A 23,131-nucleotide genomic window follows, 5' to 3' on the forward strand; every position below is an offset into this window, starting at 1 on the left:
AGGCTGCTCCAGCTACATAGAGGAAAATACTGTGTGTGCACAGGGATGGCCTGGGAATCCTCAATGGAGATCTCTAGGAAACTTTCTGGGGAGAGCTGCCTAATTTCTTCCTACCATGCTAGGACACTTTCCCATGGCACTCCAGTATTAACTCTGCTGGCAATTGCAATGTAAGGACTGGGTCCGTTCACAAACGCTTGCAGCATCTGCTATCTTGCCACCTCTGTTTCCTTCAGGAGACTGATATCACATAAGGTCACCTAGGGGAGATGGTGGAAGTTTTCATTACGAGTGCTCATACCGCAAATATTAGAGCATGTGATCCACCACCCATGGTAACTTCTGGGCCCCTCATCCACACTTTCTTTAACATGCTGGTGGTTTTGTTGGCAGGGATCAGCGCTGACCTTACATTCTGCAAGTCCAGGATGACTATTACCAGCAGCATTAAGAGCAGTGGGGAGTGGGCTTCTGTGCTCTTGCGGCCACAAACCCCTGCCCCTCCTCCTTGGACCAAGACTGCAATTTGGGAGGCTTAACGCTGGTCCCTGGTCTCAAATCAACATCCATGTTGCTAGGGGGAAGGGGCATGATCCACATGTGCGAAACCCATATTGGGAGCACAAGTTGCAGCACCAGGCCTGTGCCCACGCCACTGAGCCGGGTTCACCATGGGTGAAACAGCAAATCGGTTTGTTGAATAGCTAGGGATTCTGATATATGTTCTGGCTTGAACCTGAGTGTAATAAGGAAGTGATTTTTAAATAGCAACCTTGCACTAGATCCATGGTATGCACTGACAATGGTTGCCTTGTGCTTTGCGTGCCTTACAGTGGAAAGCTTGCCCTTCAGCACATGCTCCACACCAGCAGAGAGGCTTTCACAGATTAGAAGGCAGAAAAAGAGAACACGTGATGATGAGTTCAATGAGATAATGAATGCCTCTGGGACAGCTGACATGACGCTAAGAGCCTGGAGTATTTCATTGTCTGAAAAACTGGACATGGACATGGAGAGCATCCCATGAGGGTGGCATGCAGGATGAAATGCTGATTATGAAGGACCAATCAGACATATTGAGACATCTGGTTGAGCTTCAAGAAAAACATCTTGAGGCTAGACTCCCTTTGCAGCCCCTGCAAAACTGCCTGCAAGCATCGCCCTGTTCCCAGTCCCCCTCCCCTAAATGTTCCAGGAGGTGGGGTAGGGGGGAAGTTCAGTATCCTTTTCACTCAATTCTGGGAGAGGGTACTAAGAACAAACTGCAGCCATTCAAAGATCTTTTGGTGGCAAGACTACTGTGCTTTCCACAGACAAGCTGACTTGGTTTCTTCCTTCCCAATTTTATCACATTGTTTGCCCAAAGTTAAATTATTTTCCCAGTCTTTCAGTTTCTTTATGCTTGTGCAATAAAAATCAATGTTTCAAGAATGAAATGCTCTTTATTCCAATCGTGGGGACTTGTGGGCAGGAGAGGGGTACGGGGAAACTGATGCAACTGGGGGATGGTATGGGAAGGCACAACACAGATAATTGGTGCACATTACTGTGGCTCATTACTGAAACAAGTTTTCAAACCCTCCTTGAGATGCAGAGCTCCTTGCTGGGCTCTTCTTCTTGCCCTGGTATCTGGGTGCTCAAAATTAGCTGTGAACCTATCTGTCTCCATGCCCCATCCCTGCAGAAACTTCTCTCCCTTTGTCTCACAGATATTATGGAGCACACAGCAGGCAGTGATAATAATAGCGATATTGCTTTCATTGAGGTCTAACCTAGTAACCAAACTCTGCCAGCGACCCTTTAAATGGCCAAAGGCACATTCCACCACCATTCTGCACTTGCTTCACCTATTGTTGAACCATTCCTTAGTGCTGTCCGCGTGGCCACTGTATGGCTTCATGAGCCATGGGAGCAAGGGGTAGGCTGGGTCTCCCAGGATTACTACTGGCAGTTCAATGTCATCAGTAGTTATTTTGTGATCTGGAAAGAAAGTTCTTGCTTGCATCTTTCTAAACAGACTTGTGTTCATATAGATGCGCATATCATGCACCTTTCCTGACCATCCCACCTTGATGTTGGTTACATGCCCCCTGTGATACACCTGCATTTGCAACACCATTGAAAAGTATCCCTAACGGTTTATGTGCTCTTTGGCTAAGTGGTCTGGTGCCAAGATAAGGATATGCATTCCGTCTATCGCCACCCATGCAAAACCGTCCTCTATGTCCCACACGTTGCCCACAGTCATGACCCTTCTTAGCAGAAGTTGATTAATGGCCCTGCACATTTAGATCACAGCAGCTCCCACAGAGAATTTAGCAACTCTGAATTGATTCCCCCCTGACTGGTAGCAGTCTGGCATTGTAAGCTTCCACAGAGCAATTGCCTCTTGCTTCTCCACTGTCAGAGCATGTCTCATTTTAGTGTTGCTGCATTTCAGGGCTGGGGAAAGCTCTGCACAAAGTTCCTGGAAAGTGGCCTTCCGCATTTGAAAGTTCTGTAGCCATTGTTCATCATCTCATAGCCGCATAACAAAGCGATCCCAACACTCAGTTCTTGTTTCCCAGGACCAGAAATGGTGTTTCACTTGTGCTCAGCTGCTGCGCAACTACCAGAAGTAACCGGGAATTGTTTCTTTCTATGGCTTGCAGCTGGGCTGCTTGAATGACAGTGCAATGTTCCGTGCTGTGGCTCCCGTCTCGGCTCTGGAAATACTGCGGGATAAGGCACAAGGTGTTTGTAACGTTCATAACAAGAATGCACATCTGAGCGAGGTCCCTGCATCTCAGGCTATTGCATACATGTGGCTAAGCCAGGTTTTCGAAAAAAGACACAAGAAAATATGGGTTGCTTGCCGTTGATATCAGGGGAGGGGTGGAGGAAGCGGGATCATGTGAGGCCGAAGCCATGTTCACATTCCTCCCTGTGACAATGTTTTGGTCCCATGAGGTGTTTTAAGCCCTTCTCATCACCCCCTGCAGCTAGTTACACTGTGGAATAGCTACCCGTGGTGCACTACTCTGTGCATCAGTGCAAGCGCTGCTAGTGAGGATGCACTCCATGGATACAACCGACCAACTTATTGCTGCAGTGTCTGTGTGTCGACTTACATTAAGTTGACTTTACTTAGATTTAGGGAATGTCTACACTACTATTTTCAAATGTTTAGAAAACAGCTAAAATACAGACATCTCCTTTTCTTCCTCCAAAAACAATTTTTCCTTAGAAGTCATAATTTTAATTTTTTATAGTGGCATGACTGCTCAAAGAGGCTTTTTTGTGAGTAGAGTTTAGTATAAAACAACTTTTTTCTGTTTGTGTAACTATTAAGAGGCAGTGGGGAAGGCACGTTCCATTTTTTGTTGTTTTTTTTTTTTTTCCCCTTCGGCGCGCTCCAGCCTCTTTTTTTTCTTTTTTCCTTTTTTCTTTTTTCCTTTTTTGCGCTTCTGCGGCGCTCCGGCCGGCATTTTTTTTGTTTTTTGTTTTGCTTGGGGCAGCCGGAGCCACCTTATGATTGCCTTATATCTGAATTCATGTTATTGCGGGGTGCGTTATAGCGGGGTTTCCCTATATGTCTTTTCTATATGTTTTAGTGACTCAATGTTACATTTTGTCTACATTCTTAGCTTTCAGAAGAATGCCATTTGAGTTAAAAACTGCAACATATTTCACCTTGGTCCCTTTGAAACTGTCCTATAATTTTACAGGCTCTGAGAAGTTGCTATAATCTTAAGAATTCGTATTTATTTTATTTTAAAAAGCCTCATGTGAAAGTCAGCTTAACCATCTGAGTTTGGCCAATAAAAGACGGGACATTCAATGCTAAGGCTTTTTTTCATCCTAAGCTCATGTTATTGGGTCTAGGTACCAGAAAACACACTCACCAGTATGTGATCATAAGGAGTTTAGGTTTGAAATTAGCCACAGAAAATAGCCTTTGCTTTGAATTGCTTTATATTTCGGTTTGTCAAACTCTTTAATGTTATGATTTTTAACATGCTATATGTTAGTGTCTGAATTCTTTCTGTCTCTTGGTAAATTTAATACATGATGTCAACAAAGCTCCTCTTACACTATGAATGCTTTTTGTAATCAATGAATTGACTAGGATTACTATAAGCTGCTATTATACACCGCTACCTCGATATAACGCTACTCGATATAACGCAAATTTGGATAGAACGCGGTAATGCAGTGCTCTAGGGAGATGGGGCTGTGCACTCTGGATCAAAGCAAGTTCAATATAACACGGTTTCACCTATAACACGGTAAGATTTTTTGGCTCCCAAGGACAGTGTTATATCGAGGTAAAGGTGTATTTGTTAAATTAATCTTTTTAAATGAATTTAAATGAATTCCCCCTGCTAACTGGAAAGCAAACAAGTCTGCATTCTTTATTTTAATAAAAGCATGAATTACTTCTGCATCTCAGAATTTTTCTTCATTTTGTAATTTTTCTGTTGTATTGGCATGGAACTGAGTAACTGCTTTTTTTCACATTTTGTTTTTGTTTTCTCTCAGTAATAATGGGACTTGATTATTGTTTTGGCACTAGAAAGCAACTACTATAAGAAATGTAGATTTTATTTTCAATAGTTAGTATCAACATCTGAATTTTGTCTCTTGTGAATTAGTTCACAGAGGAGGAGTTAATTGTGTATCATTCCATCCTTCTGGTAACTATCTCATCACTGCTTCTGCTGATGGTACCCTTAAAATTATGGATCTCTTAGAAGGAAGACTTATATATACGCTTCATGGACACAAGGTATAGTAGTACTTAGTAGTTCTTTTTTAACTGAAATGTTAGTAGATTTTATATCAATATGTTTAATAACTTCATTAATGGAGAAATAATACACTTGCATAGTGTGCTAATGATGGCAATTATTTGCCAGTGCATGACATTTTCAGTGGAAAACAAACTCTTGCAGTAATGCAGTTTCTCACAAGTTGACTGAAATTGCATGACCTTAAGTGACAGTCATGCCACTACAGTGTATGTGCTTAGTGCCGTGTAACAGTTTTCATACTGAATTAATATCTGAAATCAAGAGAGTTATGTTCTTCAGTCATTTGCAGATGAACAACTAATAGTCTAGTAGATAAGTACATGTGCTGTATAAACCTTCGGTAGTTAACGGAGGAGTGTGTGACAGTCTTAACAAGAACCTCCTATCACCACTTTCCTTTTCTCTCTGCCTCTTTAATATGCAGCAAGCCCTACTTTCTGATTGAATTATTTATGATAAAAAATCAAATATATAGTAAAGAAAATAGATATGGGAAATACTAATTATTCTAAATAATACTATAATACGGCAATAATCTTGACCTAATATTTTCCTGTGATTTGTAGTATTCATCTTTCACTCAACTTTAATTTTGTAGAAATCATCATTGCAATTGGACTATTTCTCATTAATTGTTTTCAGTGTTGTTGTAGTCATGTTAGTCCCAGGATATTAGAGTGACAAGGTGAGTGAGGTAATATCTTCTAGTGAACCAATTTCTGTTGGTGAAAGGGACCCGCTTTCGAGCTGTACAGAGCTGCTTCTCTTCAGAAAGTTTGAAGCGTGTCTCTTTCGTGAACAGAAGGTAGTCCAATAAATATTACCTCATACACTTTGTCTATTTTATTCATTAGCATTAGACAGTTGTTGCAGTTCTGGAATTTTGTTGAACAATAGATGGCTATATTTCAATGTAAAGAGAGAGACTGTAATAGAAATAAATTATTTATGCACAGTACTGAACTTGCTTTTAATTTTACAGGGACCTGTGCTTTCTGTGGCCTTTTCCAAAGGTGGGGAAAAATTTTCATCAGGTGGAGCTGATGCACAGGTTTGTTTAGAAACTTGAAGTTCTATATAAAACAATTTATTCTTTCAGTATTTATTGCAGTGAGTGAATGAGTTAAATAGTGTTTTGAAACATGAGAATTACAGCAGACTTCTTTGATCCATTTTGCATGTTTTTAGTAATTGTTTCTAGGTAGGCTATGTACAAGTTTAATTTGCGATATCTTATACTATTTTTGTTTTGTGTAATATAATTACATTTTTACATTCACCAATTGCAACTGAGTACTACAGTAAAAAACAAGACAGCCCTCAATTTGTATTTTATGAGTCCCATATCCTAAGAAAGACACCAGAAGTAATGATTCAAGTTCAGGGAAACAATGTGGATCATAATACAGTAATTCAAACATATCTCTTCTATTCAGAAGTGCACATCAGGAAAATAATTTTGCAGTTACTAGTGTGCTTTGGTTAAAGATGATGATTTTGATGATGATGCATACAGTATATATATATATATCTACATACATGCTCTGTTTGCTAGGTTGTCCCTTCTAATTAGAGGAAGGTACCTCATCTGCTAGTGCACAAATTAATGAGATATTAGAAAATTTGGACTAAGATGGGGCAAAATCTGTTTAGATTGTTGTTCTGCTAGTTTAAATTAGCCAAAGCATTAGATTTCATACAGAGTATCAGTTAATAATTCCAGGCAAAATAAATTTTATTAAACCAGTGAGTCATATAATTAATCCTTATCCCAACTGTGGGTGCAGTAGATTGTGCCACTGTGGGTAAATCTGGTCACTATGAAATGCCACCATATCTGGTCTTAGAGCTGGTTCTCCAGGTCTTGACATCGTAAAAGAATAAAGGGGCACAGGAAGATAGAAATCATTTAGTACATGGATTAGAACTTTATAGTCTGTAAAATGGAAAATGTGTTTTGGGAGCCCATGAGGTAGGCACAGAGAACAGCTTTGTGGAAGTGACACTCCGGGAGTTACTACAAACCTGTTTCATATTTTGTTGGGGGAAGAAAAGGGTGGAATTTTACTCAACAACTAATAGAAAACACAGCTCGAAGGAATAAAGTTCAGTCTAAAGACTCAGGTGGTATTAGAAAGAAGTCACCACTGTCTTACGTAAGTGCAATCAGATGCAAAGAACCAGAGATGTAGCTTCACGTGGCACCTTTTCTAGAAATGAGTTGGGGAAACTCAAAGGAAATAAAAGAACTGCTGCCATGACAATGAATCTGCAACAGCAATCAAAAGACTGGCAAATATTGGAGAGAAATTAACTCTAACTGAAGCAAGGATATTGATGCTGGAGGATTTTGCTACTAAAAAAGATTGAAATTTGAGGTGGAAAAAATTTGCAGAAAGACACGTGGTCAATAAATGAAATCATTATGAAAATGAAGCTAGATGTAACAACTAAAATATTTTGAGCACAAAAGGAGGAAATCTTACCAAATTTGTGCAAATACTTTTTCACTTTACTATATGCTAATTAAAGACTGCAGTTTGGAGGTGAAAAAAGCACACCAAATAGTGGTATAGTGAAATTGTTATGGTAAGCTTAATAGTCTTCAAAAGGTTCAAAGTTCTTATGAATTTACCTGTCAAGGAACGCAACACTTTATTTATCCATACATCTCAAGATGATGAATAGGGCACTTTGCATCTCTTGGAGCTATTAGCTCTTCACAACCATGAAGGATAGAAACATTTTAATCTACAGCTTCTTGAGCATTTATTCAATGACAAGAATACTCCATTATTTCAACGGGAGTAGAAATGGTTAAAAATAACAATGTTAATTTAAAAAAAAAATTAAAGTAGCCTATACCTTACATTTTGCTGCACATGAGAAGTGAGTCAGACTTCAGATCTGAAAAATTACTAGGAATTTTATTTGCATTAAGGAGCCAAAACAGAGTTAGCAAAAACAATTCTTAAAGGGCTCATTGTAAAATAATTATAATTCATAAACTAATTAACAGATTTACATGGAAATTCTGAGGAGCGTGTTTCTTACTAAAAAGAATAAGTGCTGTTCTATGGAGGATACAGTACCGTGTTCTGTGAGGGGCATATAAACCCTTCACTATAACAGCTAGGAAGAGGTGAATGGGCACGCTGTGACTAAGCTGAGTTGAGATAAATGGCTGTTCTTGGCGAGCAGAGCCTCCAGAATAAAAGAAAAGAGAACAAGGAGGAGAACTCCCAGGAAAAAGAATTTAGAGACTTCCCAAACAGTTGGAGAAGGCTCATGGTGCAAGGGGCTGCACACAGCTAAGAACTCAAGGGGACAGTGCCCTTGGGCACGCTGGCAGCGTGCAGCCTCTTGCATCAGCCTGACAGCGGGAAGTGGCACAGGGAAACAGCAAGGAGTCTATGGAAGCACTCTAGCTGCTTAGTAAGAGTCCCTGGGCCAGAACCCAGAGAAGAGGGAAGGCCTGGATTCCCACACTGATCCTCCAAAGTTATCAAACCTACAGTGAGGCTGCCAGGTCACTAGACTTCTGCTTTATTGGAATCTTTATTACCCTGGAAGAGATAGGACTATAGATGACCCGACTGGAGGGTGAGCTGAGTCATAAAAAGGAGTGCAAGCTACCTCAGGCTCGGAGTGATCAAGGATGGGGGCACCAGAGACAAAGAGACTGCTAAACTATGCTCAGCCCAGGGAGGTTGCACTGGCCAGCCAGTGACCCCTCTCTAATTCTTAAGAGTTTTTTAATTCCTGGTCTAAGCTGAAATATCAACTCAACTTTCTGGAACTGCTGTAGTGCTTCTCTAATAATCTCTACACTAAATGTATTCATTTTAGAGGATGTCTTGAGGTAATTATTAGGACTTTTTAGTAAATAGCTACAGTTAGTTCACAGTTGATGACATAAAGGACACAGATTTCCCTGTAATAATTCCTTAGGAGATCTAGTAACATTTGTCATCTGTTGAAAAGGCTACTTTACATAAAGACAATAGAACACAAAAGTCTTCCAAAATTTGTCGTTATGAAGTGGATTATTTTGTCTGATTACATGGAATAGATAAAGCTCAATCAGATGTCACTTGCTTACATTTCCAGGTTATATGGAGGTTTAAATTGGAATTTGTTTTGGATTTTTTCTTTCCTTTTAAAATGCTTAAGGAGCATGGTTGAGTGATGCTTTTGCACATCTTGAAATCCTCTGCCCCCACCTCCCCACACACATTACATAGTGTTTTCTTTACAGCTGTCTGTCTTCAAGCTATTCTGTGTTATAGTATTGGCATCTCTTGTTGTATTCTTAAAGGTTTTTTAAAAAATATTTTTTAACTTTCACATAAATCTCTGCATCGTAGATATTTTCAGTTCTTAAGGGAGCACCTAATTTGATGCAAGAGAATCCTGCATATCACATGCTTTTTGATTTTGGGGGTATTGTTATTACATGGCATTTTTGTGAAGATTTTCCATAGGAACATACTCCATATCATGTTGGCTATTGCTCTCTAAAATGTATAAAGTCTCTCTGTCAATCCTATTTTACCCTGTTTTTATTTACTTTTCAAAGAGCTCTTTCTTTCCCATTCATAATTCTAGCCAGTTATCATTTTCTTGGTGCCCTGTGTATTTTGCTACAGTTTACATTAATATATCTTAATCTTTAAAATTTGGCACAACAGACCATGGAACCTTTCATTTTTCTATTTTTAAGAGTAGCAGGTTATAGTTATTCACATGAACAGTGTTAACCAAATTCTGTCCAGTGAGAAGAGAAAATGGCATAGGTAAATTGAGTGGTCACCCACAGAGATGAAAGGAGGAATGTAATGGGGTCTACAAACCCCATACTGAACATAGACAGAGCAGGAAGGAGAGTCCCTCCTGTTTACAAGCAAGCATCTTGATCACAACCCCTTGCAGCTGCCAGACCTGCCAATGATGGAGTCAGGCACCCACAGCTGCAACCAATAAAGGAAGTAGGGTCTGCTATAAAGAGAAGAGGGCAGAGAAAGAAGGGGAGGCAGAAAGGCCTGGGGTAGCAAAGTGGTGACAGCCTTACACCAGGTTGCCTCCAAGAAAACAACCAGGAGACTAGCAGAGAGACACACCTAGGAAGTGACAGGCTTTAAGCAATGTACGGGTGCAAACACTGACCTCACTGACAGCAAGTTAATGGGGGGAGGGCAGTTAGGTGAAGCTGAGGCCCCTTGAGAGGCCACCCCGAGAGGCCGTGACAGCGAACAATTCCATAAGAAATGTGTAACCTTCTAGGACCAGAGTGTTTTGGTTTTTTTTTCCCAATGTTTTGTACAGTTAACACTTTAGATTTCCACTCAAGAAGCAGCAGTATGAAAGAGGTGAGATTTGAAACAATCGTGTAATGCAGATTTTTAATAGTCAAAAGTAACAATAACAGTCCAGTTATTTGGCAATAGAGTAAAGGTTGAACTGGCCAAAAACTATGTCAATCTTTCTTCCAAGAATTAATAAGTGATGAGCACATTCTCTGTACCCTGCCTGCCTCTGAAAAGGGCATGTTCTGTGAAAGCCCCCAGTCAAGGGAGAAGTCAAATAGTTAAAGTTACTGAATTTCCATCAACTCTTTTTTTCTTTTCCTGCTATACACACAGATATTGTAATTTCCTCCCCACAAACATTTTAGTACAGTTTCCCTGGTCTCTGTCATAACTGCAACAAATAACTTTAGAGGAGCTACTTAAGCAGCTATAAAATGAACATGTGAGCAGAGCACTATATTGTGTCTTCTCCATACCAATCTTTCTTAATTTGGAGAGAGGCTACATAATTGTCAGCTTTTGTTCAAACCGGCATGATGGAAATAATTTCCCCAATAGATTTATCAAGGTCTGCCAGGGTTCTTTTTCCACGCAAACATTTCTTTCATATTCCAGAGTCCAGTTGGTGTTTGTTATATCAAAAATAACAATATAACTATATACACACTTATACTCTGTATCCTACTAACAATTCAGTTATAAGCATTGGCCAAAATACTTACAACAGAATCAGGCCCTGGGTGATACCTTCCCATCATGGTGTGATTCCAGAGGGTAAGGAAAAGCTCTCATGAAGACATTCATTCCTTAAAAAACCCCTGATTTTATAACTATAATAAACAAGTGATGTCATTGCTGGTAATTGGACCTTAGCTAAAGCCAAGGAAAGGAATTTTTGGGCTGAGCCCTGGACCTAGCACCCAACCGACAATGTTTTCTTCATTTCTGTTACTTCAACCTAAACCTTAAATAAGATAACACTGGTATTGCACGGGTCATTACATCTTTAACAATCCTCTTTTCTTGTGATCTCATTCTTTTTGGTCAAATGCTTTGGGCCTATCACTCATGCTAATATCTAAATCCAACTTAAAACAATATCTCATTGAGGCCAAAACTAGGCCTATAATCCTACATGGAGTCCTTCCACTAAAGAAATTTTAAAGGAAACAGACATTTGACTTGGTACTGCATGACATTTTAATTTAAAAAAAACAAACTAGAACAATACAAAATTAACATGGCCCATATTTAATGGATTAAAAACCTGAGTAACTGATGGGTCTCAAAATGTAATTGTAAATGGGGAATCATCACTGAGTTGTTTCTTGTGAGGATTTGAAGAGATTGATTCTTGGCCTAAGATATTTAATTTTTATCAATGACCTGTAAGAAAACATAAAATCCTACTAATAAAATTTACAGGTTGCACAAAGTTTAGGTGAGTGGTAAATAATGAAGAGGACAGGTCACTGGTACAGGTAATCTAGATTGTGTCCAGTTTACCAAGCAATCAAAAATACATTTCAGTATGGCCAAATGTAAGGTCACATATAGAAACAAAAAATATAGGTCATACTTACAGGTTGGGGGACTCTACCCTGAGAAGCAGTGATTCTGAAAAGGACTTTAGAATCATGGTGGATAATCACGGCAACATGAGTTTCTAGTATGATGCTTTGGCCAAAGGGCTAACACAATTCTCAGATGCATGAATGAGGGGATATTGAATAGGAACAGAGCAGTTCTATTTACTTTGTATTTGGCTCAGGTGGAACGGCTGATAGAATATGATGTCTAGTTCTGGTATCCTAAATTCAAGAAGGATGTTGAAAAATCAGAGGGCTTAGAGAAGAGCCATCTACTAACTGAAGGACTGGAAAATGTGTCTATAAGAAAATATTTAAGGAGCTCAATCTATCTGGCTTATCAAAAAGAAGGTTGAGGTGACTTGACAATAGTACTTACACGGGGAATGGAAATTTGATAAAATAGGGCTCTTCAGTATAGCACAGATCCACATAACAAGATCAAATGATTGGAAGTTGAAGCTAGGAAAAATTCAGATTAAAAATAAAGTGAATTTTTTTAACTGTGATGGAATTAGCTATTGGAACAATTTACCAAATGTGGTGGTTTAGGCTTAATTAATTTTTTCCTTTTATAAAATTTGACAGAATTATTGTTACTTACAGTGTCTGAACATATATTTATGCCATGCAGTAATAACAGAGAAGACGGAATTGGTAAACAACCCAAGTTACCACATTCTGGGGCACTGGGAAGTCCTTTCATCTTCCATGATGGTCATTGCCCCCTCTGATCTCCTGGTCTGGTCCTTTAGTCCTGTACTTCAGTTTCTGGTTCAGTGTTTCTACAGTTTGGACGTTATTCATTTAGGTCTTTTGTACCTTTCTGTGTTCCAAATTACTTCATTTTATCCAATTGATCGTAGCACTTTAGCACATCACCTGTTCAATTTTTATATGTACCCATACATTACATATGAGTAAACTTCAGTTACCCAACTTCTGCATTTTTCCGGATAGTTTTGTAGGTTCTGGATCATGTTCTGAGTCACCATGTTCCTGGATCTTCCCAGAAAAAGAATTTATTATTTATCATTACATGATTGTGTACCTCTTACTTGCATCTTCCAACACAATACATTACTTATCTTGACAGCAAATATCATCTTAAACAATTCAGCAATTCTATATCAAAGAATTGACAAAACCACACTCATACCAGGCGAGGACTTGACCTAAGTGTTAGCTTATCTATAATTAATTATTCATAATTACAAATTAGTAAAATATAGCTATATCAAAGCTCTTAATCTTTTTCAACAATCCTTCATTTTCTAGTTCAGTATGTTACCCTGTTTTATTCTTTAATCTATTAGAATCGGGATGGGGTCTGGAGCATATGCTATAATTCGTAACATTTCTTTATCTTCTGCAAGCATAGGTTTGTCAGGGGACAAACTCTTTATTTATATTTCAGTTAAAAGTCCAAAATCTTATATTGCCATGTCTTGTTAGGTTTTTTGGGTTTTTTTCTGTTACAAGTTCTGAGGTGCTTGTATTTTTAACTGTAACCAACAGAATATCACTAAGCAGTTATGGTTTGGATATTAGCATATGCTGAAAGTAAAATTCATAACATTGATCCTTTATTATTTTAAACAGTGTTTTGCCTTTAAAATGATATTGTAGGTTCTTTATGGAAATAGCACATAGCTATTGTATTGCAATTCGGAGAGCAGAAGATTTGCACCATTACTTTCTGAAAATCAAGTTCTTGTAGTTTTCCTTTTGAATAGTTATTTTCCTTATTTAAAAAACTATTCAGTTTTAATAAGGTTGCTTGATTTACAGGTTTTACTGTGGAAGACCAATTTTGATACATTTAACTATAAGGAAGTTCTTAAACAACATATTAGAAGAATACATACTGATGATCCACCTCACCTTCTTGATATTTATCCAAGATCACCTCATCCCCATGATGGGCAATCTCAGTCAATTGAAGTAAGTTCCATGATTATCCACACTGATATTTACAGTTTCTCTCTCTAACTAACATTGGCTGTCAAAATACCTTTTCTGCTGAGACGAGGTCTATGTGGCATCAGATAATGCAATACTAAGCAATTTCTTGTCCTTTATTATCAGTATCAGCGTTTTTTTTCAAAAAATATAAAATTTTTAGAAACAGACACTGAATGTATTGAAATATCTTTATTAGCCTTTCTAAAAGTTAGACATCCTCATTTTCATAATATGAAAATAAGACTTTAATGATTATTGTAATTCAGAAATTATTCCCTCTCATTAATGAAACCTTAAACAATGAATACTGTAAAGATTTAGAATTGTTTAAAGTAAATTATCAAGTGTGGCTTGATCCATTTTTTTTTTCCTAGCACTGCAAATTCTTGATTGTAGTGAGGAAGATTTGGGTCTATATTTTGGATACAAGCTCTGTGTTCTTGTGAGCAACTAAGGGCAGAATGCTGTCTCTTGGCATTTCTCATTAGCACTAACTATACTTGAATGTTTGTGGTACTTCACTTTGTTGGCCCTCGTGTTTATAATCAGACAGAAAGAATCATAGAAGATTAGAGTTGGAAGAGACCTCAGGTGGTCATCTAGTGCAATCCCCTGCTCAAAGCAGGACCAACACCAGCTTAATCATCCCAGCCAGTGCTTTGTCAAGCTGGGCCTTAAAAACCTCTAAGGATAGAGATTTCACCACCTCCCTAGGTAACCCTTTCCAGTGCTTCACCACCCTTCTAGGGAAATAGCTTTTCCTAATATCCAACCTAGACCTCCCCGACTGCAGCTGGAAACCATTGTTTCTTGTTCTGTCATCTGCCACCACTGAGAACAGCCTAGCTCTATCCTCTTTGGAACCCCTCTTCAGGTAGTTGAAGGCTGCTATCAAATCTCCCTTTACTCTTCTTTTCTGCAGATAGTTATGCTAGCTGTAACATTTTGTCATATTAAAAAGCAATGGTTTCAGCATGATAGCACAAATAAAAAATGTGCCAAACTTAGTCAGCAACAATATGTAGATGACCAATAATAACTTTGGCAATTTATTATTGTTTCTGTGATTTTAAGTTCTCCATTCTAATTTCTGATTCAGTCAGCAAAATTAAAAAAAAATATTACAATGTTGCCAATAGGAGGTAATGAAATAAGTGCTGTATCTTCTCTCCAGCTGTCTCATATGGTGTATATGGGCTTTGATGAATCATCAGAGCAGCAAACAATAATGCCAGTGATAGCAAAAGGTTGCCTTAAAATTTTGAATGACCAATTTATTAGCTAAATCTTTGAGGTGGCATTTGTTAGTAAAAGCATTTACCATCTCTGAAAGTTTCCAGATCCAGTGTACTCAGTTTCTATGTGAAAGAAATTTGTTTTTTGGGTTTTTTTTTTTAAAGAACATTCAGACTTGCAAACTAAATTGAAGATGTGAAAGTCAAGCTGTCCTTTTCTGAGTATGCCTTACCAGTAAACCTTGCCTCCGAGTGAGGTGTATTATATAGCAGGTACAATCAATTGTATAATTGAAGCACCTCAGTTGTGTAGGGTTCACTGCTCATGAACTAGTAATAACACAAATTGACTGTCATATCCCATGTTCAGTTTGCATGTCTCAGAAAAAAGTTTTCTAAACTGAGTAAACTTGACCTGGAAGATGTATTATCCCGTGTCTCATTATGCCATTTTAGAGTCACTTTTCAGATTATAACTTCACTCTTCTTTTGTTAATACTTCATTTCCTGCCCCTGAAATAGCCCTGCCATTCTTCCCTCCCCCCTCCCCCGACACAAATAGGAGTATGTAGTGTATTTCAGCTGTAGGACAATCTTGTTAAGATACTTAATCCTTCTAGTAACTCATGTCTCCAGTGTGTAAGTAAATGGAAACATTAAACAAAATGCAGAGCTGCTTAGCTTTGACAAAAAACAAATGAGAAGTTAGTGCTTAACTAAATCTGAGGCTTATTTATATTTAAAATGAAGCCAGTGATGCTGAGCATTGTACCACATTAAGAGGCCCCAGGAGCTGCTTTTTGTATTCTTTAGAATGTATACAAGCATTAAGGGCAAACCACAAATAGGTTATTCAATTTTGAGTGGCAGTAATAAAAGAGTGCATGACCTTTCAAGCCTTTATGGAAACAGAAATGCAATATAGCAATATTAAGTATACCTATCTCATAGAACTGGAAGAGACCTCAAAATGTCATTGAGTTCAGTCCCCTGCCTTCACTAGCAAGACCAAGTACTGATTTGTGCCCCAGATTCTTAAGTGGGCCCCTCAATGATTGAAGAAGATTGAATATTCAAGAAGAGTTGAATATATTACTACAAAACATGTCAAAAAAGAGACCTAGAGGCCTCTATAGCAGGCATAAAAGCTATTTAATTGCCTTAGGAAAAAAATACTAAGACCTGGCCTACATCTAAAAATTAGATGGATCTAACTACAGTGCTAAGAGCTGTGAAAAAATTATGCCTTGTGTGATGTAGTTAGGTTGACCTAACCTCCAATGCATCTAGGTGCATCTAAGTCAATGGTAGAATTCTTCCGTTGACCTAGATACCTCCTTTCAGAGAGGTGGATTACCTATATGTACAGAAAAAACCCTTCTATCAATGTAGGAAGTGTCTACAGCAGCACAGCTGCAGAGCCATAGCTGTGCCAGTGCAGTTACTCTCTAGTATAGATATACCCTGAGAATGCATGACTGTGTGTGTGGGAATCAAACAAGACTGAAACTGAACAACATTTTCATAAAAAAAGCACAATTTATGAATCTTAGGGACTTCCTTAATTAGTCCATCTCATGATATTCTGCCTTCTATAGTGACAGAAACCTGAAGCTTCTAGGGAAGGTGTAAGTACATCCATACTGCATCTTGATGATTGTGTAATGTTGTACACATGGCACTAGTGAAGGTATCTTTGAATCCTCCAGGGGATCACTCTACTTCCTAAAGTTTAACTGGTAGCTACTATTATAATATATGATCACAACTAATGAGGAATTTATCCAGTCCTGCTTAAAATTCAGATGCATTATGTGTCTTAATGCACGGCACCAAATTCCATCTTTATAGCTTGTAAAATTTTATGATTTGATAAATGAACATAATTTAAAATGATCAGTCTGATGTTTGAGATTAGGAGTAACCAGAGCTCCAAGTATTCTGCAGTTCTAAAAAAGTAAGCTTTCATTTAAAAAAAAAACAAAACAAAAACCTTATAAAGAATATGTCTACAATGTGATAAAAGACCCATGGCTGGCCAAGGTAAGCTGGCTCAGCTATTGGGCTATAACAGTACAGTGTAGATTAGGGGTGGGCAAACTATGGCCCATGGGCTGGATCCGGCCTCTCAGGACTTTGGATCTGGTCCACGGTATTACTCCCCCGTGGCGCCATGGGCCTTGCGCCGCTCTCAGAAACAGCCGGCACCACTTCCCTGTGGCCACCAGGTGGGGGGGCAGAGGGCTCTATGCATTGTCTCCAGGCACCACCCCCCGCAGCTTCCATTGGCTGCGGTTCCCGGCCAATGGGAGCTTCAGGGGAGGTACCTGGATGCCTGGCCAGGGCAGCGCACGCAGAGCCCTCCGTCTTCCCTCCCCCAGGGGATGCAGCGCTTTCTGGAGCAGCGCGGGGCTGAGGACAGGGCAGGCATGCAGGGAGCCTGCCCTGGCCCTGGTGCATGCCGCTGCCACCCTGGAGCCACTTTAGATAAGCGGTGCCAGGCCAGAGCACAAACCTTTCCTGCCGCTCACCCCCCAACTCCCTGCCCTGAGTCCCCTCGTACACCTCTCACCCTTCCTCCCTGCCCTGAGCTTCCTGCTGCACCCTTGTGCACCTCAACCTCCTGCCCTGAGCTCCCTGCCGCACCCTAACCCGCTGGCCTGAGCCCCCTCCTGCAGTCCACACCCCTGCCCTGAGCCCTCTCCTGGACTCTGCATCCCTCCTGCACCCCATCCCCCTTCCCTGAGCCCCTTCATACATCCTGCACCCCTCCTGTGCCCCAATCCCTTCCCTTGAGCCCCTTCTGCAGCCTGCACCCCCTCCTGCACCGCACACTCCCTCCTGCACTCCAACCTCCTGCTCCAGCCCTGCATACATTTTCCCCACCAGATATGGCCCTCGGCCCAAAAAGTTTGCCCATCCCGTGTGTAGGTATTCAGCTTGAGCTGGAGTCTGGGCACAGAGACCCTGTGAGGGAGATGTGCCTCAACCCAAGCTCCACAAGCCTGAGTCAGCTGACTCTGGCTCTGAGACTCAGTGCCTCAGGTTTTTTATTACAATGTGGACATACCCATAGTCTTGAGAATGTCTATAGAGTGTAAATCAGGGGTTCTCAAACTGGGGATCAGGACCCCTCACAAGGTGGTGAGGTTCTTACATGGGGGGTTGCGAGCTGTCAGCCTTCACCCCAAACCCCGCTTTGCCTCCAGCATTTATAATGGTGTTAAATATATTAAAAGTGTTTTTAATTTATAAGGAGGGGTCACACTCAGAGAGGCTTGTTATGTGAAAAGTCTGAGAACCACTGGTATAAATAGATCCAGTGTTGTCTTCCTATGTTAACAAGGAGCCTGAAATAATAGCTCTGAATTGTCCCATTCATCTTAATTAAGACCTCCTGGTTGCGTAGCTGCAAATATTGGCATTTTTCAGATATGCCATAAAATTCACCATTTTGGTTGATGCAAGCATCTGATATTTTATTTTCTGTCTCCATGACCTGGAGCCTGATTGTTTCTGCCTCTTACTACCCATCTTCCCCACAAGGAGGAATTAATTGGATTACAAGTGACACTTCCTCCCTGTTCATAAGCTAAACAATTTAAGAATTTCTCCTAATAGATCAGACTATAGGTCCATGGAGCCAGGAAGTTAGGGAGCCAGAGCTGGAGTCCAGTTTACAGCCTGTGAACAGAGAAAAATTAGAAATTTAGGCTTGGTCTACACTATGCGTTTAAACCGATTTTTAGCGGCGTTAAACCGATTTAACGCTGTACCCGTCCACACTACGAGGCCCTTTATATCGATATAAAGGGCTCTTTGAATCAGTTTCTGTACTCCTCCCCAACAAGAGGAGTAGCGCTAAAATCAGTATTACCATATCGGATTAAGGTTAGTGTGGCCGCAAATCGACAGTATTGGCCTCCGGGCGGTATCCCACAGTGCACCACTGTGACCGCTCTGGACAGCAATCCGAACTTGGATGCAGTCGCCAGGTAAACAGGAAAACCCTGCGAACTTTTGAATTTCATTTCCTGTTTGCCCAGCGTGGAGCTCTGATCAGCATGGGTGGTGATGCAGTCCCAAATCCAAAAAGAGCTCCAGCACGGACTGTACGGGAGATTCTGGTTCTGATCGCTGTATGGGGAGACAAATCTGTTCTATCAGAGCTCCGTTACAGAAGACGAAATGCCGAAGCGTTTGAAAAAGATCTCCAGGCTACACAGTGCTGTGTGACAAGCATAACGGAAAGCCAAAGAATCAAATGGATGCTCATGGAGGGAGGGAGGGGGTGCTGAGGACTCCAGCTATCCCACAGTCCACAGCAGTCTCCGAAAAATATTTGCATTCTTGGCTGAGCTCCCAATGCCTGTAGGTTCAAATACATTGTCCGGCGTGGTTCAGGGTATAGCTCGACAATTTACTCCCTCCGCCCCGACGTGAAAGAAAAGGGAAAGAAATCGTTTCTTGACTTCTTTGAGTGTCACCCTATGTCTACTGAATGCTGCTGGTAGACGCGATGCTGCGGCACTGAAGAGCAGTATCCGCTCCTCTCCCCTCCCTGGTGGCAGATGGTGCAGTAGGACAGCTAGCCGTCCTTGTCATGAGCCCGTGAGTGCTCCTGGCTGGCCTCAGGTGAGGCTGGCCAGGGGCGCCTGGGTAAAAATAGGAATGATTCCCGGTCATTCCCAGTAGATGGTACAGAACGGCTGATAACCGTCCTCATCATAGCAACTGGGGGCTGAGCTCCATCAGCCCCCTCCTTTCCTGTGTAAAGAAAAGATTCTGTACTGCCTGGACTATCATAGCAGCGGGATGCTGGGCTCCTCTTCCCTGCACCGCTTAATGTTCTGCCTGGACTGTCATAGCACCGGGAGGCTGCCTCCCCTTCATTTTATCTCACTAAAAAGTCAGTGTTTCTTATTCCTGCATTCTTTATGACTTCATGACACAAATGGGGGGGACACTGCCACGGTAGCCTAGGAAGGTTGGGGGAGGAGGGAAGCAACAGGTGGGGTTGTTGCAGGGGCACCCCCCGTGAATGGCATGTAGCTCATCATTTCTGCGGGATCTGACACGGAGCAGCTGTGCTCTCTGATACACTGGTTCTCTAGTACACTTGCCCCATATTCTAGGCAGGACTGACTCTATTTTTAGATACCATAAAGGAGGGATTGACTCGGGCAGTCATTCCCAGTTTTGCCTTTGCGCCCTCGGCCGACCTCAGCCAGGGGCACCCATGATAGCAGCAGACAGCACAGAATGACAGATAACTGTCATCTTACTGCCAATTTACAATGGCAGCAGACGGTACAGAACGACTGATAACCGTCTCTATCATGCAAAAGCAAACTAATGCTGCTGTGTAGCGCTGCAGTAACGCCTCTGTTAGTGGCATCCAGTACACATACGGTGACAGTAAAAAAAAAAAAAGAAAAAGCTGAACGGGCTCCATGGTTGCCGTGCTATATGGCGTCTGCCAGGGCAATCCAGGGAAAAAGGGCGCGAAATGATTGTCTGCCGTTGTTTTCCTGGAGGAAGGAATGAGTGACAACATTTACCCAGAAGCACCCGCGACAATGATTTTTGCCCCATCAGGCACTGGGATCTAAACCCAGAATTCCAAGGGGCAGGGGAGACTGTGGGAACTATGGGGTAGCTATAGAATAGCTACCCACAGTGCAACGCTCCGGAAATCGACGCTAGCCTCGAACCATGGACGCACACCGCCGAATTAATGTACTTAGTGTGGCCACGTGCACTCGACTTTATACAATCTGTTTTACAAAACCGGTTTATGTAAAATCGGAATAATCCCATAGTGCAGATGTACCCGTAGTTTGAGCTACCTAGAGAACAACACAGAAGTCAAGGCCTAGAGAAGTGAGTTGCTGAAGCCAGCTGCAAGCTACTCTTTCTTGGCCTAAAGGGGGACAAGAAGGTTCTGAGCCTGGCCACCTAGTAGACCGCTCTGCAGGAGTTGAGGCCCACAAATTGGAGCTGGGTTATCATATTTGAAAATAAGCATTGACTTATTTTGCCTCTGAATATTGTAAACCCCTAAATTGCCATTGAATGTTTTTCAAGGCATAACTGGATAGGAAAGCACGTTTGGACTACAGAGTCATTTTAACATTACTGTAGAACAGTGGTTCCCAAACATTAACAACCTGTGAACCCCTTTCACTAAAATATCAAGTCTCACGAACTCCCCCTAAAAATGAATATTTCCATGGATTTTCTCCTTTATCTGATTTATAAAAGCAGTGATTTTGGAAATATAAAATTTGTTTTATGACATGCTTATTATACACTATTTATCATTACAGTATTTTTATTACATTATGAAAACAGCAACATTCTTCCAAGATCTCATTTTCGTAGCTTATATCATTTTGAATAAGCCTATTATAAGAGAAGGCTCTTATGTTTCATCAAGGAGTACCAGATATGAAACAGCATGAAGATATTTAAGACGCCAACTCAGAGTTCCTCCTACACAAGTATTCAGGTCTTAAGCAGTCCAGGCAAACAATGCACGTTACATTAAAGCTTAAACTTGTTCTTCATAATAATTTTAAAAACAACACTAGCTGCCTATTTAATTTTAAAAACAGCAAAAAAAAATCTACTTTCCTTTCCATTTCTTATAAGGAGTCTTCAAGTTTAAATCTCCTCCATGTGATAGACATGCTTGCTTTGATCTGGTTAGCTCTCAGAAGTCCAGAGGCTCCGGGCTGCTGGCCCCGTGCTGCCTGGGGTTCCTACAAACAGCTCTGTCCCTCATTAGGGAATTTTTTCCCCAAGACCCCTGTACCATTTTGTGAACCCCCAGGAGTTCACGAACCCCAGTTTTGGAACCACTGCTGTAGAATTTAAGCATTCTTGCCATGGAATTTAGTCCCCTTTCCTATGGAATACATATCGGCTTTGGGAGTAATCAAATAAACTGCTATATGTGCAGTAATTAACATCATAATTATCTAGATAATAATCTAGAATTATAGTAGGAAACACTGAATAAAAAAGACTAGATTAAAATTACACAACACAAAACTGGTTTAGATTTACAGTTAAACTTCTAATGGGAAGAACATGTTCTGTACATAAGGGACTTCTTGTCTTTCATGCCATATTTTTTTAAATGGATTTTCTATTGAAAACATAAGTTGTGTATTATTTATCTGGAGATAGCAAGGTTTGCTTTAGGTTTAATTATTCAGGGGTACAGTTGTAGTGTAATATGCTAAGTTATGTGCACCGCTCTGGAAGAGACTACGTTGTGTTTTTTGAGCTTTCTGTATTTCTGCTCTAACTGAATCCTCCGTATGTAGTTGAGGTTTTCAAATGGATGGAAGGTTGAGCTAGTAAATCACTTAAAAAAGATGTTCAAACTTGAATGTAATATTCTGTTATATTTAAGTGCATTGTGTTTGTATTATGAGTTTGAATATGTTTTTCTTGTCCAGTTGCAAATTTAAATTTTCTGAGTAATTTTAAATTAGCATTTTTCTTAGATGAACAGACTACTAATCCACACTAGGTGGCAGTAAAAATCAGAGAATATTTTCTTGTTTTGTTTTACCTTGAGGATGTCTACCCAGCACAAAATCAGATTTTCAGATTAAACGCATTATAAAACTATAGTGTATAACAATATTTTTATATTTACTCTCTCCAAGCCAGTTAATGGAGGTCAGTAGAATAACAATCATGTGGTTGAAGCACAGAAGTAGGAGACAGTAGACCTTGATTCTAGTAATTTTTTCTGCCATACTTTTTTCCCTGTGATCTTCAGCAAATGACCTAATCTCAGTCTACCTCATTTTCTTTAGCTATTATCCTCTACTTTAAGACCAAATTTCCTTTAATAATTAATACTCGGAAAGTGCTGAGAGTTCTTTGAATGGAAATTTCTGTAGAAGTGCTTATTTTTTATTGCATAGGTCAAAGGTTAATATTCCTTTAGAAATTATTAGAGTAGATTAATGAACATGTTTAATATTATAACCGAATTGATTAGGTACTGTTTTAACTAAGGAAGATTCTCTAGTCAATCACCCCGTCAATGAAGAATTATCTGATACACTGTACTTTCTAGGGTTTTGGCAAGTCTCATTCTCTTTTTTTTATTTTTTTTATATTATTTTTTTAAGTTAAATGAAATTTCCACCAGTACCCTTGGGGAGACTATTCTACAATCTAGTTCATCTTGATATCAGGAAATATTTTGAGAGATT

General features: G+C 40.1%; 1 protein-coding gene across 5 annotated transcripts in view; it reads left to right on the forward strand.

Annotated features, from left to right (window-relative positions):
* The window catches only part of POC1B (POC1 centriolar protein B), a 122,976-nt gene that overhangs the window by 22,257 nt on the left and 77,588 nt on the right, over positions 1–23,131 (forward strand). For all 5 annotated transcript variants that reach the window (XM_030548579.1, XM_030548580.1, XM_030548581.1 and 2 more), the window contains 3 exons: positions 4,635–4,768; positions 5,776–5,844; positions 13,483–13,635. In XM_030548579.1, the coding sequence (XP_030404439.1) occupies positions 4,635–4,768; positions 5,776–5,844; positions 13,483–13,635 (356 nt within the window). The remainder of the gene's footprint in view (positions 1–4,634; positions 4,769–5,775; positions 5,845–13,482; positions 13,636–23,131) is intronic.

The sequence above is a fragment of the Gopherus evgoodei genome, chromosome 1 (assembly GCF_007399415.2).
Source record: "Gopherus evgoodei ecotype Sinaloan lineage chromosome 1, rGopEvg1_v1.p, whole genome shotgun sequence".
In the NCBI taxonomy this organism is placed as follows: domain Eukaryota; kingdom Metazoa; phylum Chordata; order Testudines; family Testudinidae; genus Gopherus; species Gopherus evgoodei.